Here is a 21,348-nt window from a genome sequence, read left to right as displayed (position 1 = left end):
AATAAAGTTTAATTATGATTTTAGTCTTGTATATTTGTAATTTAATATTTCTACTTTTAATTTTAGTAATTTAGTCATTATATTCTTCTTTTTAATATTAGTCATTAGTTTTTTTTAATTAATAATTGAAGTCTATTTAATATCATTATCGAATACCTTCCATTAAATTAGATTTTAAGTTATTTTTAAAATAAAGATGTTATGATACTTATTATTATCGACCATTGGGCTCGCTTATCGAACTCACATGATGCTAAGCTTTGTTACACACGGGACCGTGCGATGTGGGTTCGTACGTCACTACATAGGCAAACTCATATCGTATAAATACGTGTTAAGTCTAAAGTAGAGTAAGTGTTGGCATATATGAAACCTACTTAGAATATCACATCAATAAATAATAATCATATCATATAAATATACAACATTACCATCTAAAAAGATAGAGAAAAACACTCAACAAAAGAAATGATTATAAGGCCAAATCAAAATCTTTAGAATAATATCAAGAACTTTATAACCCTAGATTAAAAATCGAAAAAATCCAACTTCACATTACATGTTTATTTGACCCCAAATTTTTTTATTTTGAAAATGTTAAGATGAAAGTTTTATCAACTAAACTTCAATTATTAAATCAAAATTGTAAAGAGACTAAAAGTTTCTAGAATTAAAAGTAAAAGGACTGAGTTTGAAATATTTAAAAATATAGGAACTGATTTCATAAATATACCCTCCAATAAAGCTAAGTCAATTCTAAATGGAAAAATCTTTATCCAAAATTCAACCTAGACTGGGTCCAACTAAAAGCAAGATTTTTTCCCTCTTTTATGGCATTAAAGTTCAAAAAGAATTTCTGTTTTGTTTCTACATTTTAGTAGGAATATTTTTTTATTCCAACTAATAAAAATAAATTTAAATTTTATTTAATTAAAAAAGAAAAATACATAAAAGATAATACTAATACATATATTTATTGTATGACGTCTAAACCGTAAATAATTTTCCTTTTATATTAAATCCCTTTTTCCAATAAAGTTTAGGGTATCTATGACTGGGAATGGAAACAAAAAATTCCGTCCCATAGATTTTGATTCGATTAAAAAAATAGATTTTAAATTGCGTCTAGTTCTTTAATTAGTCGGGTCAAACCGATTGGGTTTTGGAAAAACCCATCTTATCTAAGAAGATTTAACAAATATATTAGAAATTTTATTATACGTATATGCATGTGGAAATTATAGATTTTAAATAACGATATAAAATAACATACAATAAACAATGAAGTATATGATTTGAAACGCATGAAATATGTATAATATTAAAATAAAAATTAGATAAATTATGAGTAAAATAATTTTTTTAAAAACATAAATACATCAGATAAATAATATTAAATGCACTACAATTATTTATCACGAGTTTGTCATCGATTTTGAATCAGTACCAAGTTAACTTGTGACAACAACTTAATTAACAACATTGTTATTTTTTTTTTGCCAGAACAATTAACAACATTATTAATACTAAAAATTCAATCACACGTGTATACATGTAGAAACCACGGATTTAGAACACAGACGTGTGTTTAAAATAGCATATAATAAATAATGTATAAAATATACATTGAAATGAAGCTTTGATTGACAAATCCAATTTACGTGAGTTCAAATATCACCATATGCATATTTTAATTGGTTTATGTTAAAATGAAAAGATTAAAATACTCTAAAATAGTATAACTTATTTTAATTAGAAAAGGACATTTTATAATTTGAGAGTTGAAGACTCAATTGAAGGTGACACCAACTCCGTAAAATACTTAAATAATAGCATAGTTGTTAATAAATTTATATTAATATTTACTCTAGCGTAATTATACCTAGAAAACAATTAATAGCATCATTAAAAAATAAAAATAAATATTTTATTTTATTTTATTTTATTTTGATAAATTTTTAAAAATATCGACTTTCACTCTATTATCTGAAAATGATACTAAAAATTTTACAATCTCGTATTCAAAATCGAAAACTTATCAATACCAAACTTTACACTTATTTTATTTGCTTAGGTGGGAATATGTGTAATATTGACAATAAGAATAAATTTTATTATTTTAAAAATATCACATAATTTTATCAAACAAATAATTAAAATAAAAAGAGTAAAAATAAAATTTCTAAAATTAAAAATAGTGGTACTGAATTTCAAATCTAATTAGAAAAATTATCCAAAATAATTAAGTGGAGATTTATTTAATAAAAATACATAAAATAATAATATTTATACTTATCTTTATTGGCTGACGCCTAAACAGTACGTAGTTTTCTTTTTCTAATAAAACCAAAATACATCATCTCTTGTTGTCTTTTCTTTTAACTTTTCCATTAATTTTTACTAAAAAACATTTTTCCAATAATGTTAGCAACAATTAAAAGATTAAAATGTTATTTTAAAAGTATATTAACGTTATATTTTTATTTTTATTAAATATTTTAAATTTATTTATACTATTATTAAATCATTATTAAACTATCCTTACATAAGTAAAAAATATTTTTGTCTTTTGTTTTTACATTTTGAAATAAAAATAATAAAAAATTACAAATAATAAGTTTTGGAATCATGCCATCAACATGGGATAAAACGTGGGACAGACTTTGGTTTTGACCTTGATTTAATCGGTTAATTCGATTGGTCATTAGTTTTTGAATCTCAGAATTGCCACGAGTGAATAAGCTAATTTATTTTATATTATTTTTAAATTATTTAAAATGTATTTTTTTATTATATATAATCTATAAACCTAACCCAATAGCCCAAGGTCGGTTAATCGGAAAAATAGATCGAATCAAAATCAGTTTAGTTTGATTGATTTTCTCAACTAAAATCGGTCAAGTTGGTTTTATCATGTTAAAGTTGGTTAAAAAAAACCAATCGAACCAACTCATTCATCCGATCACTCTCCCCTAAACTTTACCGCTACAACTAATACTTCCTCTTTTATTTTTTGTACATTTTGATATTACTACACAAAAGTTTTCACCCATACATATTGTATATGTGTTGTAACTATTAGTTTCAAATCATGCATTTGCTTATTTATTTATTGTATGTTATTTTTAATACATATCGTATTTTAAATACGTGATTTTCACACGTATACACATACACATGTGATAGAATTTTAATATTGATAATATCATTGATTAAGTTTGTGTCACAAGTCAATTCAATGCGAAATTTTTATAACTATTTTGTTGATATTGAATTTTCTTTTCACCAACATGACAACATTTTGACGTGGTATAGAAAAATGACAATGTCATATATACAATTAAAGTGTATTAATATTATTAATATGATGTATTCATATGTTTAATTTTTTACTTACAATTTAAATTGTTTTATTTTCATTTCAATTTCATACATATGACATCGGAAAAATATTTGGTACATCGGTAGTGAAGTTTTTAGACTCCACAAACAAAGTCAAGAGATTGACAAGTATCCTGCAGAGTTACAGTGAAATATTTAAAAAATATGTTTTTTTAAAAAGAAACATAATATTTTTTTTGGGTTGCTTGTGAAATAAAAAAATAGTGTCAATGTACTAAATACTAATTTTATTGTGTTTGTGTTAATATTATTAGTTTCAAACCATATATATATATTTTTAAATATATATCTATATTCTAAATTATTAAAAAAACAAAACAAAACATTACAGTCCAATGACTAAATTAAGAACTTTTGAATAGTTCAATGACTTAAGTAAAAACATTCGAATAGCGAAATGACCATTTTGTAACTTTTTAAAGTTAAGTGACAAAAACATAAACTTACTAATAGTTTAGTGAACTTGAGTGTAATTTACCCTAAAATTGAACTCCACTATTTTTGTACATCTTTTATTTATAATAGTATGGTTTTCACCCAAACTTCTTGGTTTAATTATTTTCAGACTATATAGTTAAAATTTAAAGGTTATAACATGCTTTAAGTTTTGTATTTTTTCTTTTAAAATTTAATCTCTCTATTTTCAAATTAAAAATTCAAGTCAAATTGTTAACATCGTTAAAATTCTTCCGATAAATTTGTTGGCATAATATTCTAATTTTTTATAAAAAAGGTACTCACTCGATAATCATGTAATAAAATGGCATTATAATAGACTTGAATTTAACAACAAATTTAACAATGTTAACAGTTCTTTAAATTTACATCAATATTTTAATTAAAAGAAAACATTTAGATTAAGTAATAACATTATAAATGTTGAAATACCAAATTATATAAAAAATTCAATTATAAAGATCAAATCTCAAATTTTAACATAGAGAAGCGAAATTAAAATTAACCATTTTATTGAGAATCTATACTATTATATATAAAAGTAGAGGATCAAAATTAAAATTAACCATTATTGTCAAGAATGTAAAAGAAAAAAATTAGCAAGGCAAATGTCAACGAAGGAAGTCCCTTTTATATACTTATACTATCAATAAAGTTCTGATTAAGTCGATATTATGAGTTAATCGCACATTAAATTAGTTAAAAATTATGGGAATATCTTTCCTAATTAAAATAAGTAATGTTATTTGAGGATATTTTAAACTTTTCATGGTAAAAATATATATAATGGGATTCGAATCCACATGAATTGCATTAATAAAACATTTAATTTGTCACTCAACAAAAGCTTCATTTAAATATTTTTAAAGCTTCATTTTAATACTTTTATATATTTTAATTTTATTATGCACACTTTATTATTCTGTCAATCGCATATATTAATTGTATATTATTTTTAAACAAACATTTGTGTTTTTGAATATGTGATTTCTATAGGTATATACCTATGGTAAAAATTTTAGTAGTAGTATAAAATTCCAAATTCTTTAATTTCTTTGAATTGTCCAAATTCGACGCTTGTATTCAGTAAATATTTAAACATATGCATAAGTAGGGCCGAAGCCAGAGGGTTTGGCAGGGACCCTGACTCCCCTAAAATGAAAAACTTTCCATTTAGGTATTTTATAATTAATAGAATTTTAAATTAATAATAGTAAAATTACATTTTGTCCCCCCTAAAATGATAAAATTTTAATTTATTTTTAAAAAATTATAAATATAATCTATTAAAATGATGAAATTACCTTTTACTATCATAAAAAATATAATTTAATTCATACCTCTATACATAAGTATAAGATAGTCTAATCGTTTTGAAATTTTTTCATGTATATGGTATGTATGATTCGAAATGTTCATTTTAAAATAAAATTTTCTTATATTTAGAGTGAGTTTGTATACATTTATATTAGACATAAACCATATCCATGATTTATACCCGAATGTTAACCAACTTTTCTCCAATAATTATGAACTTAGCCCACAAAATATTGGAAAATTTTATTAAACCCGTAAATTGTTTTGAAAATTTTTATTAAGCTCTCAAAATCTTTGAAAAATCGCATGAAGCATTTCAAAATTTTTTAAAACTCTCATTAAGCCTCCAAAATTTGTTAAAGTTCTAATTAGGCCTACCAAAATTTTTGAAAATTCTCATTAAATCCCTCAAATTTACTAAAATTTTAGGTATTCCCTCCAAAATTTAATGCCAATATTCACCACTGAAGAAAAATAAGACAATTTTCAAGGCAGAGGAAACTGCGGCCTTAATTACAGAACAACAATGGCGTATCACTTCAAGAATAAATCAATTCAAAATCAAATTATAAAGATGAGCCAAACAAAGGAATGCTAATGAAGGAATCCTATAAAAGTTGGTTAGTTAAGTAGTTAATACCTACGTACGCCACTGCGGTCATACATCCTTGCTGAAGGGCACTCGTAATGAAGGTGACCCCTTCCACCAAAGTTATTGCATATGATGATGGAAACGCAGTCCTGACTAATATGGCCTGGCTGGCCACAGTTGCGGCAAAAAATGTCCCGGAAGCGGCCTCCTATGTCTGATGACAGTTTCGACTTGGCACATTGTCTGGCTACATGACCTGATATATTGCAGATATTGCAAACTGGCTCGTTATGGCAGTCACGAGAAAGGTGACCGGTTTTACGACAGTTATTGCAAGCCTTCTCATTCGTACAGTTGGCGGCAAAGTGACCTGCCTTGTAGCAGTTGTTGCAGAGTCTTGCATCATGAGCCAGAAGTCTGGGATTTAGGCAATCTCGAGCTAAGTGACCCATCTTACCACACATATTGCAAACAGGCTCATTGGGGCATTGTCCAGCAAGATGCCCTGGCTCCTTACAGTTCCAACACATAGTGGTTGAGTTGCACCCGACAGCAATGTGACTACAAAGAAACGAAGAGAAGAAAACAGATCATTAACGAATTTCATGGTCTGAGAACGAACAAATATGAAATGGAAGGTTATACCTTTTTTCTTTTGGCTTAAGTGAAAGGTTCTACAAAATTTAAACGAGGAAGAATTCATCTCACCCAGGAAGCCCACAGTTGTTGCACACGGTCATATCCGGACATTCCCTTGCAAAATGTCCAGGTCGCTTACATTTGTTGCACAAATAATCTTGCCTGAGAAACAAAAACATGGTTTCCCAAAATTAAATCGAAATGACAGAAACAAAGAAAAGCATATTTCTCAAAAAGGAGAAAAGGTGAACAATGTGAAAAGCAGCTAGTATAAGCCCAAGCCTCAAATCTACCGTAGCACTAAACCGAAGCCTCAAAAGTTGGGACCACAAATTCTACCGCAGCAAAAATAAAGGATGCCGGGGTTGAAGATAGTTTATGACCTCAAGCTTTATGATGTATAACCAGACTAGTCTCCTCCGGCAGGTTCCATGAACCGGTCCCTTTTCCGAAATGACATATTCTTAATATTTGTATCCACCCGTAAGGCCTTAACGGCACCCTTTAACACATGAACAAAACTAGAAATAGGGAACACTGGCGTACCTAAAAAATTCAAGCAAACCACCTCAACTCCTACACGATTATAACCGAAGTAAGGCGTGGCAAGTGAAACTGACAAGTGAACATGGCCTAGAAATCAAGAGCTCGTGAATAACTAAATGAAGCAAGCAAATTCGCAGTTCAAGTGTTCAACAATGAACTACATCATAAAACATTATTCTCGTATATCAGTCCGAGTTGTGTTTGCTTTCTAACGACCACAGTATTCTAGCAGCAAACAAGTATTGAACTTGGGGACCATGCCGTTGTTACCTTCAGCAGCAAAGTGGAGAGATCCTTAACAATATACGGTATGACAACCTAAAAACTTCGAACTAGTTCCCTAACAGTCAACCAGAAACAGTTGCAGAGAGCATATCGAAACGGTAGTTCGACTAGTGCAATACCCTTGATCCTCGCATTCCATGTCTCTATTCCTTAACCTTCTTTTCACATTGTCAAAGAGCTTTTTTTTTTGCATAATTTTTCCAGCAAAAGAAGTTCAAACATGAAACGTTTTTCATTTCATTTCCAAGAATTCCAAAAAAAAAACACACACACACACACACAAAACTTCAGTACAGTCAGAAACAAATTTTACTTAAATTTCTATCAATTTCACAATAATGAAAATTATAACAGGATACTTCAAAATTTAAATAATTATTCCATACCAAAATAACATCAACCATCTATTTTATGATCAAAACGAAAAAAAAAAGATTATTTAAATCTTAATTCTTTAAACATTGAACTTCGAGAACAAAAAGTAAATAAGAATGAAACATCATCATACACAAAGATTCTTAATAACGTTAAATATCAAAATAATATTAAAAAAAAAGTTTATACCGATTATTCCGACGGTCCCTGGAGTACGGTGAATCACGGTAAGGAACACGATCAATGCTTCGAAAAATCTTCCCACCTAACAGGCTCCTGCTTCTGTTGAAACTCATTCTTTAATAAAAATCTAAAAACAAACCATCAATTCTACAAGAAAAACAAACAAAATTTAACGAATTTCAGATCATAAAAGAAGAACATACAGTATTGAAAGACTTTACAGTTTACATACGTATGTAGTACGCGTGTATATACGTGTATATATATACACGAGGAGTTTAAACTCACCTGTGAAATTGAAGTGATTCAGATTTGGGATTTTGTTAATGTGCTGTGGTTTCAATGGAGAAAAATCTCAAAACTGGGATTTTTGTTTGTTCAAGGGGGAATGAGCACGTGTTTATTTAGTTAGATGGAACCAGCAATACGTCATCGTTTTGAACATTGCTTCCTCTCACTGTTATTATGTTCAGGTGTTGCGAAATCGAAAATGGGACTTGGATATGTTTTTATTTTTATTTAATTTATGATATAAAAAAAAGTAAAATATTACTTAGTGTGAGTTTGGATGGGCGGTGTGTTTACCTGTGATTAGTGTAAAAATAGCGGTGGCGGTGAGATTAGATACTGTAACGATACTGTAGCGTGAGACAAAAAGTAAACTAAACGCACCGCACCGCACCCAATCGTCCATTCAAACTCACCCTTATTAGAGTTGCATAGTAATCAATTTGTATCATTCATACCGGCTCGTTTTGTTTATTATTTTTTATAGTCAGTGGCAGATCTAGAAATACTCTTTTTGTTTAGTATTTTTTTATAATCAGTGGCAGATCTAAAAATACAGCTTAAGGGATAAACTTATATTAATATCGTCGATGACATATTTTTTAGGTTGAAGAGGGCAGAATTTAAAATTTTAAGAGGTTTAATATAATAAAGTTCATTTTAAAGGGTGGTATGTAAATTTCTAAAAAATTAGGTACAATAACCCCATGCTTCCTTTTATATCTGCCAATGTGTTAGTGATCAGAATAATATGTAAATCCTATACATAATCAACAAATTTGAATAAGGCTAAAAAGTGTATTATTTAATTGGATTTGAGATAACTTGATTTCATGAATATTTTGAGAAAATATATTAATTAAATTAATATCAAATTAATTTATGAAATAATTTTATTATTCAAAATAAGGGTAATTTTTTGTTTTGTTTTAGTGTATTTTGAATTTACTGAATCACATATTGTATTTGTAAGTTTTTAATTAGTATTTTATATTTATTTAATATTTGTAAATATTTTACATATCCATATATTATATATTTTAGAAAAATATATTAAATATTTTTTAAAATATCAATCAATTCAAAATCAAATATCAAAGATTCAAAATATATCAATGATAATAAAAAAATGATACATTTACTTATACGATATAACTAGACTAGTAGGAAGTATTCGTATTTATCATTCATCTTTAAATTTTGGTTTTTTTTCGAAACTAACCTAAACAAAATAAATAATTACGAAAATAACTCAAGAGTAAAATCATGTACAAGAATAACCTAAAATTTATAGTGCCCGTTGGTGTCGCCAGATACATCGGCGACACTGCCCTCTCATCATCATCGAATTTTTAAAAAATAATATTTTTTTCCGAGTGTCATCACTGTGTCCGACAACACCTGTATGTATATTTCAAAATATACATGTAATCATGGTGTGTCTAGCGACACCGGTAGGCACTGTAGATTTCAGGTCATTTTCGTACATGATTTTACTTTTGAGTCATTTCCGTAATTATTTAATTTATTTGGATCAATTTAATAAAAAAACCCGTAAATTTTGGTTAATTAATTATTTTTAGTAATTCTCCCATTCAAACCCTGGCAAAAATGAAACTAATATATATATATATATTTCTCAATGAAAATTTAAAACTTCAATAATAATTTCTCATATAAACTCTTAAAAATGGATGCATTAAATACATAATATGGGTATTAAAAATTTTCTATGGATGATTATTTGTTCCTGATATAGAATTAGTATCAATAGTCTTCTCTTCCTCTGTAACTTTTTGGGCAAAGGAAATTGGAACCAAGCAAAGTCCTCTACCTCTTAAATCTTGCTTCTTCTTTTCAGTTTCCTGTTCACAATAATAAGTGTTCTATTTTTCAAATTATAAGGAATTCTAAAACAATAAATAAATAAAGTTGACACTGAAATATATATATCAATATTCTAGACTTCAACGAAATTAGAAAATTTATATTAGGGTTGAAACTGAATTATAAATCTTAAAAGATAAAAACATAAATCTAAATCTAGACTTGTTTTAAGATTGAATTATCGGCTCAACCTAACTTGGCATGAATTGGATTAACCCATATAGGATATTTTGGTTGAGAACAGACAGTATGTTCTTTTATTTAACCCGACTTAACCTGACTTGAATCAATGTTTATAAAACAATAAAATCAGGTTTGATCATCAATTTTGATTGAAATATCTTGGTAAAAAAAAGAAGAAAAAACTCGAGTCATGATTCAGTCCTATTCCTAAACAATATTTGATATTTCGATTTGAGTACATTGGAGAATGATTTACCTGTGGGGGGTGAATAGCTCCCAGACTGTTGTATGATCTCCTCAGCATTTGAAACAAATTCTGGGGTGAAAATGGAGAAAAAATAAATTTAGAGAAATTATTTAAAGCTAAGGAAACTAGTAAAAAGCCAAGCATTTAATTTGGATTTTGAAATATGATTTATTGAGGAATTTATTATAAACCTGAATATGTTGATGTAGAAGTTTGATATAGAGAGAAGCCTCTTCAAGGACTGAAGCTATATCAGTCTGCAATAATAAATTCAACCAAACTTGCTTCTATATTTGCCAAAAGACAAAAAGAACAAATAATTTTAATGTAAAAATAGACAATCTAATTAAAGAAATAAAGATGTTTGTTTAATTTAATGTTGGTGACTTGGTTTTTATGCATGAAATTAATCTTTCTATTGTTAACTGGATTAATTTAATCCTTATATTATTAAAAGTTAAAAAGAATCAATTAACTCCAAATTATAATAGAGTTAACATTTACAGTACAATAATATCTTGAAAATTATTTTTTCAATTGCAGTTCAATTTCAAACAGACCTTTAAAAATATTAATTTTGTTAAACAATAAATGTTAAATTTATTCCAGTTTGGCCTTATTTGATTATTTTCAATAGCATGAATACTAAATTGATCTATTTAATAGTAGATGAACTAATTTGATCAAGTCTTTATAATACAACGACCCATTCACCCTTCATTTACATTGAATATGATTATGTCATATAGTTTATATTATTTGGACTGAGCGTAAGTGTTAGATATAAGTATGCGCCTAAATGGATGGTAAATTAGCATCGACACTCCAAAGATGGAAAATTAGCATTTCAATCCTCCATAAATAATTTAATTATAAATTAATATATGGTAAATTTGTAGTTTTGTCCTAAAATTGGAAAAATATCATTTTAGTCCTTTAAAAATAATAAAATGATAAATTAATAAATGATAAAATTATATTTTCACATCTCAAAAGTTTATAATTTAATAAATTAATGTAAACAGAACACTAACCTTTCCATAGGGGGAAACTAACTTTTGAAGAGCTGTGATTTTGTCACTTAGCTTTTGGCTTCTCCTCACTGGCATATTCAACTACAATGGAACATAAAGGAAAAACTTGAAACTTGGTTTTTTTTATTCACTGAAATTATATCAAAAGATATATGCATTCTCAATTTCTCATTAGTTTTCATCATATATTGCAAATTCCATACCCTGGAATCACTGATTCCTGGTACTGTTTCAATGTTTTGTTGAGCAGGTTGCTGTTGTTGAAAGGAAGACACCTTTTTCCTCTTGTTCTTATTCCACTCATTCAAAGCAATAGTTGGATTTAATGGCGCTTGCTCTTGGTGAAACTCAATTGAAGGACGTTTTCGTCCATTTTGCAAGTTTTGAATGTCCTGAGAGGAAAAGAAGAAGAAGAAGAAATCAACCCGTTTTCAAAGATTAAAGACATAACTTGATCTTACGTTGAAAATATTCAAACTAGTTTTTTTATCCGTTATAATATTAAGAGTTCTGAAAATATACCATATTTTGAATTTAATAATAAATCATTTAATTAATAATTTAATACATACATATGATAATATTGATTATAATTATAAAACAATCAATGCGTCTTTAATTAATACTTTTATATAGATGCCATATTTATTGTATTTAAATTTAAAATACATTTAATTAATTCATATTTTTAGATATAAAATATTTGCACATAACCATTTGTTGACTTTTGGCGAGTAAGTGCACTATATTGAAATCATCATCATTTATTTGTAAAATTTTAGTGTTAGTGTTGTATTAGAAGCACCACCATTCATATTAATAATATTTAAATAACTTTAAACTTTAAGCTCTCTCTCGAATTTTCATAAAAGAAGATACTCGAAAAAATTATGAAAATAGTGAAAAATTGACACTTAGGGTAAGTAATTAACACTTATTTATAGGGTGAGTAGTCAATGTTAGATTAAAATTAACTTTTAAATAAAATTAGGGAAGAAATTAACACTTATTTATAGGATAAATATGAGCATGAGAGTGTCTTCTAGCAAATGTGGGACAAAAATTAATTTTTAAGGGATTAAAATTATTTTTAATAAAAATAGTAAAGAAGTAAGCTATTAGAGTATTCTTTAGTGAATGTGGGATTAAAATAAAATGTAAGCTATTAAATTATTATCTAATCGATGTGGGATTAAATAGTAAAGAAATAAGATATTAAAGTATTCTTTAGTGAATGTGGAATTAAAATAAGACGTGAGCTATTAGAGTATTATCTAGTCGATATGTGATTAAAATTAACTTTTTCATGAAAATAGTGAAGAAGTAATGTATGAGAGTATTCTCTAGTCAATGTGGGATTAAAATAAACTTTTTAATGAAAATAGTGAAAATATTTTCACTTATTTATATGGTAAATGTGAGATATGGAGTGTTCTCAAGTCAATGTGGAATTAAAATTAACTTTTAATAAAAATATGAAAGAAAATGACACTTATTTATAGGGTAAGTGTGGGTATGAGAGTGTATTTTAGCCGATGTGGGATTAAAATTAATTTTTAAGAGATTAAAATCAAATTTTATGAAAATAATGAAAAAGTGAGCTATAGGAGATTATCTAAGATTTAAAATTAATTTCTAATTGAAAATAATTAATGAAGCTTGTTTAGCATAGCTTTTCTTCCAAAAGTACTTTTGAGTCAAAATACTTTTTAAGCACTACTAAGCAAGCCCAAGTGAGATATGAGAGTATTTTCTAGTAAATGTGAGATTAGAATTAAATTTTAATAAAAATAGTGAATGAAATTTCAAAGTAAGCTATGAGAGGATTATCTAGTTGATGTGAGATAAAACTAACTCTTTAATGAAAGTGAAAAATTGGCAATTATTTGTATGGTAAGTGTGAGTATGAGAGTGTTCTTTGGCCAACGTGGGACTAAAATGAAATTTTAAATAAAAATAGGGACTAAAATTAGCTTTTAATAAAAATAGTGAAGTAAGTTATGAGAATATTCTTTAGTCGATGTGAGATTAAAATTAACTTTTTTAATTTCTTAATTATATCTAAAAGTATGCATTTCTTTATCTAATTAATTTATTTGTAAATTTAAAAAAAAATCTATTGCGTATGTTATCAAAGCTTAAGTATGTACATTTTATTTTATCAATTTATTTGTAAATTAAAAAGTTCTTACAGAAAAATAAATGTTACTTCTAAGTTATTCTCGAGCTAATAGAAATAGAGACGAATTCATAAATTTCTTTAGTAGAGGTCAAAATTTTAATTATAATTTTTCATAAATTAAAATATAATTTTATTATGTATTAATTTATAATTTCATTATTTTTAAGATATTAAACATATTTTTTTTCATTTTAAGGGTTAAAGTGTAATTTTATCATATATTAATTTATAATTTCTTTACTTATAAGAGGTTTGAATTGAAAATTTTTCATTTTGAGAGGGCCAAAGTTCTATTTTACAATATATTAATTTATAATTTCTCTATTTATAAGAGGACTAAATTGAAAATTTTTCATTTTGAAGAGGAATTAGATTTACCTCTAAATAGAAAAATTATTATATACTTTTCTTTGTTTTTTCATAAATCTTTTCAAATGAATAAGCTCTAGAGAGCTTATGAAAATAGTGAAGACATTTATTTAGAAGGTAAGTGTGAACTATGGGAGTGTTTTCTAATTGATTTGAGATTAAAGATCGGCTGTATGAAGAATTGTCACATATAAACAAAATGGGTATACCATGTGTTATAAAATTAGAAAATTGGAACCTTAAGATCTTGTAATATATATGTATATGTATATATACAAGTTATAGTATTGCCGTACGTATGACTTGTTAAATATATATATATATATATAAGTAGGATTAGAGTTTACATACCGATTCAAAGTGTGGAATTGCTAGCTTGTTGTTGAGTGACATAGAAGGCTGAAAATAGGTGCCAAAGTTGACGCTACCAAATTGATGATCTAACACCAAACAAAGGGTATTTTTACAATTTTATGATATTACTTTTGCAGGTAAAAATTCATGTATGAATATCATGAACTAAATAGAAATGGTATGAAAGAAGATCTTACGAGGTGTTTATGAGTCTAATTTAATTTTAATTTTAAAAAATAAAAAAATATTTTATTTAAATTTAATGATAAAATATACATATTAATATATTTCATTTATATATTTTCTAAAAGTAAAATTGGTCAAATAGTTGAAAGGTTTTAAGCACAAGCCAGGCCCTGAAAGCCAACCCTCTAATGCAAAAATGTGATGGAGGTATTAACCAAACCTCGTAAATCAGAGTTAAAGTGGGACTGATAAGGAGCAGCAAAGGCCCCATATCCTAGCTGGTCGCCATTGTTGAATGTTTTAGATTCCGAAGAAAAAGCATCATCCACCTCAACATTTCTGCTAAAAAAGGTGTAAAAAGGAACATATTGCAGCCAATTAATTTGGATTTTCTTTTACAAACACTGTAGCAATCCGAGAAAAATTAAATATTTATATCCAACACATTTTTTTTTTGAATTTAAGTTAATTTATGAGTTTCTGATTTAAGTTTCTTGTTTCTCCCATCCATGGAAGGGATTAGCCTTACTTATGCAAAAGATTCCATTTTATTATTATACTTGGCAAAAAAAAATATTTTATTTTGAGGCATCAATTGGGTAAATTAGTAATATATGCTAATATTGAAAGATAGTGAGAGAAATAGATCGATTTTGGAGGGAAAAACAAAAAACGCGTCTTGCAGGAAGAGTTTCCTTCTGACGTGTCTGAAAATGCATTTTACAAAATGCGTTTTCTTTAATAACCCGATACATCAACTTCTTTGATTAGATGATTAAATATTAATGGTTTTGTCTTTAAGTCCTGAGTTTGATTCCTCCTCTACTCACATTTGTTAATACATCAACTTCTTTGATTAGATGGTTAAATATTAGTGATTTTATCCTTGAGTCCTAAGATCGATTCCTCTTTTACTCACATTTTATTTAAAAAATTAAAACAAAAATAAAAAAATACAAAGGAGCTGGTATATCAAGTTATTAAAGAAAACACGTTTTTAGACACGTAAGAAGAAAACGCTCCAAAATCGATCTATTTCTAAAAACCTAAATCCCAAATGTTTTTTAAAAACGACATTTTCTTTCAAATTTACTCAAATCAATTAGTTAATATAAATTTATGTGATATAAAAACTTTATATTCTTAATTAATTATTGCATAAAACTATATTTTAGTTAAGGTAGAATATATACCCTATAGTTTCCATCCGCATAAGGACATCCAAATATGACATCTGAGCTTCATTGTTTCCTGTAAAGAGAGACAGCAAAAATAAGTACAAAACCATATCATATATTTTATCAAGTCAAAAGAAAACCTATTGTGATTCCGAGGTTTAACCTTGTCACTTTATGCAATCATTTTTTCATAAGATTCTAAGACATTTTTCCGGCATCACCCTATATATTGTCTTTCTTAGGTATATAAGAGTAAATTACACCTAAAGTCATTAAATTATTAGTAAATTTATATTTTGGTCACTCAATATCAAAAGTTATAAAATGATTATTGAATTATTTGAAAGTTTTTATTTAACCAATCGAAAGCTCTCATTCCTCTTCTCTTATACAGTTCAAATTTTTTTTTCATGAATCAATTTCGAGTGTCATGAATCTACGAATCGAAATCCAAGCAAATTTCTTCTCTAATCTCCAACACTGATTGTTACATTGACTTGGATATAAGGTATACTCTTTTACTCACCGATGAATACTTATCCACCGTATTGATCATCAAATAATCGCTTGGAGCTCGCTAGTTGGACTTTTTTTGTTAAAAAATTTAACAGTCCAGTGATTTATATAAAAACTTTTAAATAGTTTAATGATCTTTTTTTTTTCTCAAGGTATCTACCAGAGCGAGCCCAATAACTAATCATTCAAATTCTATAGATTCATTAAGGGGATAGATGTTGGTCATGAATTTTAAAGTTGCTCCATATCCAGGGTGAAGATTGAACCTTTGACCATTGGTTAAGGTAGGAGAGACCCTTGTCATCTCACTTAACTCCCATGGTTAGTTCAATGACCATTTTATAACTTTTTAAAATTAAGTGACCAAAACATAAATATACTAATAATTTAGTGAACTCAGGCAAAGTCCGAAGATTCTTTTTGGAAGACCGAAATTAAATTGTATATTTTTTTATAATAGTAAAAATGTAAATTTACTATTTTAATAGTCTATATTTTTATAATTTTTAAAAGATTAAATCAAAACCCGGAGTCGCCACTGATCTAAGAGACAATACCTCCAACTCTAAACGCGAGAGAAACATCCTAAAACTGAATAGTTACGGAATGATATCCACGATTCGAATACAGAGCTTCTTTCTCTATTTTTTAGATTAATCTCGTGGATTTAGAAATATATATATATATACACACACATACATACCAATGTTGTAGAACTGTGAGGGCAGTGGCAAACTCGAAAGAAGAGCGTTTCTCATGATCAATAACTGGTTCGGGTTTTTCTTCATGTAGAAATTATATCAAACACCTTCCATGCTCAAAGATCAGAAGCTGTAATCTCAAAATGAGACAACAATTTGGGAAATTTTTGATAAATTCGCAAAACACTATACATTAACATACAATCTGAGCCGTAAACTGTCGCGCCCCGAATTCAAAGATTTCGAAAAACGTAAAAAAATCATAATAATAAACTTCAAAAAAGAATGCCGAAAAAAAAATCATAAGCTCACCTCAGATCGGAGCCGGCACCGGCAAACGACGAAATGAAGCAGATGAAGAGGGGATGTAAATTCAAGCTATAGAGTAAGATTTGTAAACAGTGAGATCATAGTTTTTTTATTGCATGAAAATAAATATGAAACGTCTCCAAGGTGAGTCATCAAAGGATGGGAATATATAAGCATAAAGGGTGGCTCTTCATTGCTGGCAAGATTGATGATCAGTTTAATGTCACTTTCAAATAAAACTTTGACTTCGTTTCATTAATGGGAATGGATTAATTATTGAAAAAAGAAATTGTCAAAACTTAAACTTGGTGATGAATCAACTCAGTATAAACTCAGTTGTAGAGATGGCAATATATAACCTCTGAGTTCATTTTGCTCAAAATTCTCTAATGACTTTTTTGATGATACAATTTTACTAAAATCATTTTAACTCTCATTTAATTTTTTTATCTCTTGAACTTTCACAGTTTTATGGGTAAACCATACCAATAATTACTAATCTATAAGTAAGTTTTTGTTTTGGATACTAAATTGAAAAAAAAAAATACAAATTGGTCACTGAATTATTCAAAATTTTTTATTTAAGTCACTAGGTTGTTAAATTTTTCTAGAAGTTCCACTATCGAGCTCAAAGTGACATTTCGACAATTGCATGGTGGATCATTACCCATTGACGGAGTAGAAGAACATATCTTAGATCCAAATCGATCTAACAGTCAGTGTTAGAGATCGGGAAAAAAAACTGTTTGAATTTTGATTTGCAGATTCATGACATCCAAAATTATTTCATAAAAAAACTAAACTGTAGAATAAAAGAGAAAATGGAGCTTTCGATTGGTGTATGCAGTGTTAATAAAGAAAACCATATAACATTAGTTTTAATAGCTCGATGACTTGAAATGAATATATTTGAGTAGTTCAGCGATTAAATTATAACTTTTTTAATTAAATGACTAAAACGAAAACTTCCTCATAATTTAAGTTGTCTGTTAATGGTTTGAAAAATGCTAAAACTAATTAATAAACCAAAATGCAAAGGGGTTTGGTGAAAGAGATTACCTTAAAAGGGCCTAAAGTATTTTAATAATTTTATATAAATAAAATATAGCATAAAACATTTGACCAAGTAAGACTTGAAAGTCAACTAAGCAATGAGTAAGTTTCTCTTTGTCTTTTCATTTACATTTTGCAGTACATTGATGCAAATAGATTTAAAATTTACATGTGTAACCATATTGATGCAAATAAATTTAAAATTTACAATTGACTTAAATATTCCACATTTTATAATTTATATATTTGCCTCTTGAATATCTACCCTATGGTAGAAGTCAAAATGTCTCCATTTTCTCTTATTGAAATAATATAAAACATTTTGACCAAATAAGACTCTAAATTCAACTACCAAGCTTCCTTTTTACTTATATTTTGCAACACGTGGATTAAGATGGTGTCATAAGTTAATTTAATTATAAAATTATTAAAATAAATAATTTCGTTATAGGTTTTTGGCAAAATATCTAAAACTACTCATAACTCCTCTCAACTCATAAATAGGAGAATAATACGTTTCAACGCGCTCGAACCTAATCCTCCTGTATTGACAACAATGTCCATACCAATAAAGTCTTATTAAAATACTTTTGCATTAAAGGATAATTAATATTATTATAAGGTATTTTTCATCTTTTCATAATTTTATATAATTTTCAAATAAAATAATTTAAAAATATTATTTGAAAATCAAACACAAGATAAATAAATTTATATAAAAACCTTTAACATTTATTAATAATCATTTGTTGATATATTTTATAAATATATATTTTTAATGTAAAATATTTCGTTCACCTACCTCATGAATTGATAAAATTTACTATATATTAAAAGTCTATATATATATATATATATATATAAATATAAAAGAGATCATAGTAAAATATTATAAAATAAAATTGTGCATGCTAAAATTTAAATTTCACTATTTTTATATATCAATTAATTGATTTAAGTTCAAAACACTACCTAAATTTTCTTAATATCCCTTAACTAACCTCCCTAGCATTTTATTTTTACATGCAGTCCTTCAAAATTAGAAAAATTTTAGATTGTAAACGTATATTTGATCTGCGGGCCTAGATACATGGCTTTATTAATTTATCAAAATCTAACTTTGGGTTAAAATAGTTAATTAACTTAAATCTAAATTATTCTAATTTTAAGGACTGCATGTAAAAAAGAGAGTAAAATCCATATTTTGTAATGTAATTGTTCAATGGTCGAGTAAGTCAGTTGGAACCGAATCGAATTTATGAAAGAAGATTTTCAATTTGACTCGATTCAATTTTAATTATTAATATTTTAGTAATAAATTAAATTATTTTTATTTATTAGAGTAGACATGTCAATTATTCATTGAGTCACGTGGTGTTATTTGGTTTAGGCACTAAATTGAAAATTGAAGTCAAACTTAAGTACCAAATTGAACATTGAAGTTAAATTAAGATACCAAATAGCATATTAATTGGGAAAAGTACATGGAGGCCCTTGTACTAGAAGTCAGATTGTATTTTGCCCCCTCTACTAAAGAATGAACAAATTAACCCTTGTACGTTAGATTAAATAGCAAATTGGTCCTTTCGTTAAAAACTTCGTCCATTTAAAATCGGTGACTTAAATGAAAACTTTTGAATAGTGTGACCAAATCGTAACTTTCTTAATTAAGTGACCAAAGCTAAAACTTACCCGTAGTTTAGTGATTAATGATGTAGTTTACCCATGATTTAGGCATTCTAATTGATCGCGACTATGATCACGTGTTAATCCAGACCGATAGTCTTGAGGCGGCTAAGGTTATTTAGAAGAGACCTACAAGAGGATCTAATTCAGCTTTGATTAAGAATATTCTTTAGAGTTTGATCATTGAAGTATTTCACATATTTCTAGAGAAAACAATCAGGAGAGTGACAATATGGTCAAGTCGGCACATAGGGGAAGCCATGAGTTGCGAGCTAGCTCTTGTAATTTGTGTTTACTTTATTTTCTTCATTATTACCAAAAAAATATTAAATATTAATTTCTTCAGCTAAAATGTTAACTTCTTTGCCTTCCAAGTGGATTTTACGTTCATCATTAATTATTTTTATTTTTATTGAACTTATAAATATCAAAATTGTAACAATAAAATGATTAAATGTAATGTGAGTGTTTAAATTGTAAATTTTATTTTGAGTGTTTAAAATGAAATTTTTTATAGTTAAATGACTATCGATATAATTTACTCTTATATTAAACTACTTCTAAAAAATATTTGTATTAAATTAAAATATTAAATATATTTTAAAGGAAAGATATTAGATATTTTTATTTTTATTAAACTTAAATAATTGTTCTTCTTTGCCTCCAAGTGGATTTTACGTTTATCATTAATTTTTTATTAAATTTATAAAATATGAATTAATTTTATTCTCTAATTATTTTATTAAAGTTTTAAGATAAACTACACTCGAGATCATTAAACTATTAGTAAGTTGTTAAGTATGACTCATATTTTCAGTCAAATTTGAGAAATAATTTTTAGTTAAACTCATTTATTTGTTTCAGTCAAACACTGATTAATTTAGATTATTTTACTATTATTTGACATATGAATTTAGCCTATAAAAACCTTAGTAAAAAAACCCATTTAGAGATTAGAACTCATAACACATTTAGAGAATTTTGTGTTTAATTTTTTAGGGTTCTTTGTTTTCGGGGTTTGGGGTTTAGTTTTATCTCCATCTTTTGTAATCTTCGTTCTTTTGCCATTATAGTAAAATTATCTTTGCCCGTGGTTTTTTATCCTCTTTGGAGGGGTTTTTTCACGTTAAATTTGTGTGTTCAATTTCTCAATTCATTCCGCTATTTGTGTTACTTGTTGCTTAATCGGGTCGATCTCTAACATAAGTTTATGTTTTTGTCACTTAACTTCAAAAAGCTATAAAATGGTCGCTAAATTATTTGAAAATTTTTATTTAATTCACCGGACTATTAAAATCATTTCCATATAGCTTTCTCCATTCTCACGATCGACATCTACTGAAAGCTCTTTTCCCCTCCTCTTTTATGATTTAGTTTTTT

At 27.0% G+C, this 21,348-nt stretch overlaps 2 protein-coding genes across 6 annotated transcripts; both read right to left on the bottom strand.

Moving 5' to 3' along the window:
* Nucleotides 1–5,640: 5,640 nt before the first annotated feature.
* On the bottom strand, nt 5,641–8,163 carry LOC105778633 (zinc finger protein GIS2). Its single transcript, XM_012602367.2, has 4 exons — nt 8,084–8,163; nt 7,802–7,942; nt 6,476–6,568; nt 5,641–6,328 (listed from the first exon to the last, which is right to left on the bottom strand). The coding sequence occupies exons 2-4, from the start codon at nt 7,906–7,908 to the stop codon at nt 5,809–5,811; spliced, it is 720 nt and encodes a 239-aa protein (XP_012457821.1). The 5' UTR covers nt 7,909–7,942; nt 8,084–8,163; the 3' UTR covers nt 5,641–5,808.
* Nucleotides 8,164–9,732: 1,569 nt separating this feature from the next.
* Nucleotides 9,733–17,548, bottom strand: LOC105775859 (transcription factor bHLH123). Of its 5 annotated transcripts, none has more exons than XM_052621917.1 (10): nt 17,233–17,548; nt 16,923–17,050; nt 15,719–15,776; nt 14,746–14,867; nt 14,337–14,425; nt 11,638–11,826; nt 11,435–11,515; nt 10,592–10,687; nt 10,410–10,469; nt 9,733–9,969 (listed from the first exon to the last, which is right to left on the bottom strand). In XM_052621917.1, the coding sequence occupies exons 2-10, from the start codon at nt 17,005–17,007 to the stop codon at nt 9,814–9,816; spliced, it is 936 nt and encodes a 311-aa protein (XP_052477877.1). In that variant the 5' UTR covers nt 17,008–17,050; nt 17,233–17,548; the 3' UTR covers nt 9,733–9,813. The 5 variants fall into 5 exon arrangements, with proteins under 5 accessions (XP_052477877.1, XP_052477879.1, XP_052477880.1 ...); XM_052621919.1 differs by having other exon boundaries at nt 9,733–9,948; XM_052621920.1 differs by having other exon boundaries at nt 10,592–10,657.
* Nucleotides 17,549–21,348: the final 3,800 nt, after the last annotated feature.

Source organism: Gossypium raimondii, chromosome 10, assembly GCF_025698545.1.
Source record: "Gossypium raimondii isolate GPD5lz chromosome 10, ASM2569854v1, whole genome shotgun sequence".
NCBI lineage: Eukaryota > Viridiplantae > Streptophyta > Magnoliopsida > Malvales > Malvaceae > Gossypium > Gossypium raimondii.
The sequence above is the reverse complement of the archived record's forward strand: the minus strand, read 5'-3'. Positions and strand labels throughout refer to the sequence as shown.

Bases quoted from the DNA above. Each gene is read 5' to 3' on its own strand.
- LOC105778633 (XM_012602367.2), bottom strand. From the start codon at position 7,908: ATGAGTTTCAACAGAAGCAGGAGCCTGTTAGGTGGGAAGATTTTTCGA. The intron at 6,569-7,801 runs GTATAAACTTTT...TTTGTTTCTCAG, and splicing joins AGGGACCGTCGGAATAATCG to GCAAGATTATTTGTGCAACA. The intron at 6,329-6,475 runs GTGAGATGAATT...GTTTCTTTGTAG, and splicing joins AACAACTGTGGGCTTCCTGG to TCACATTGCTGTCGGGTGCA.
- LOC105775859 (XM_052621917.1), bottom strand. From the start codon at position 17,007: ATGAAGAAAAACCCGAACCAGTTATTGATCATGAGAAACGCTCTTCTT. The intron at 15,777-16,922 runs GTATGTATGTGT...CTCTCTTTACAG, and splicing joins CTCACAGTTCTACAACATTG to GAAACAATGAAGCTCAGATG. The intron at 10,688-11,434 runs GTTAGTGTTCTG...TGGCAAATATAG, and splicing joins TAGTTTCCCCCTATGGAAAG to AAGCAAGTTTGGTTGAATTT.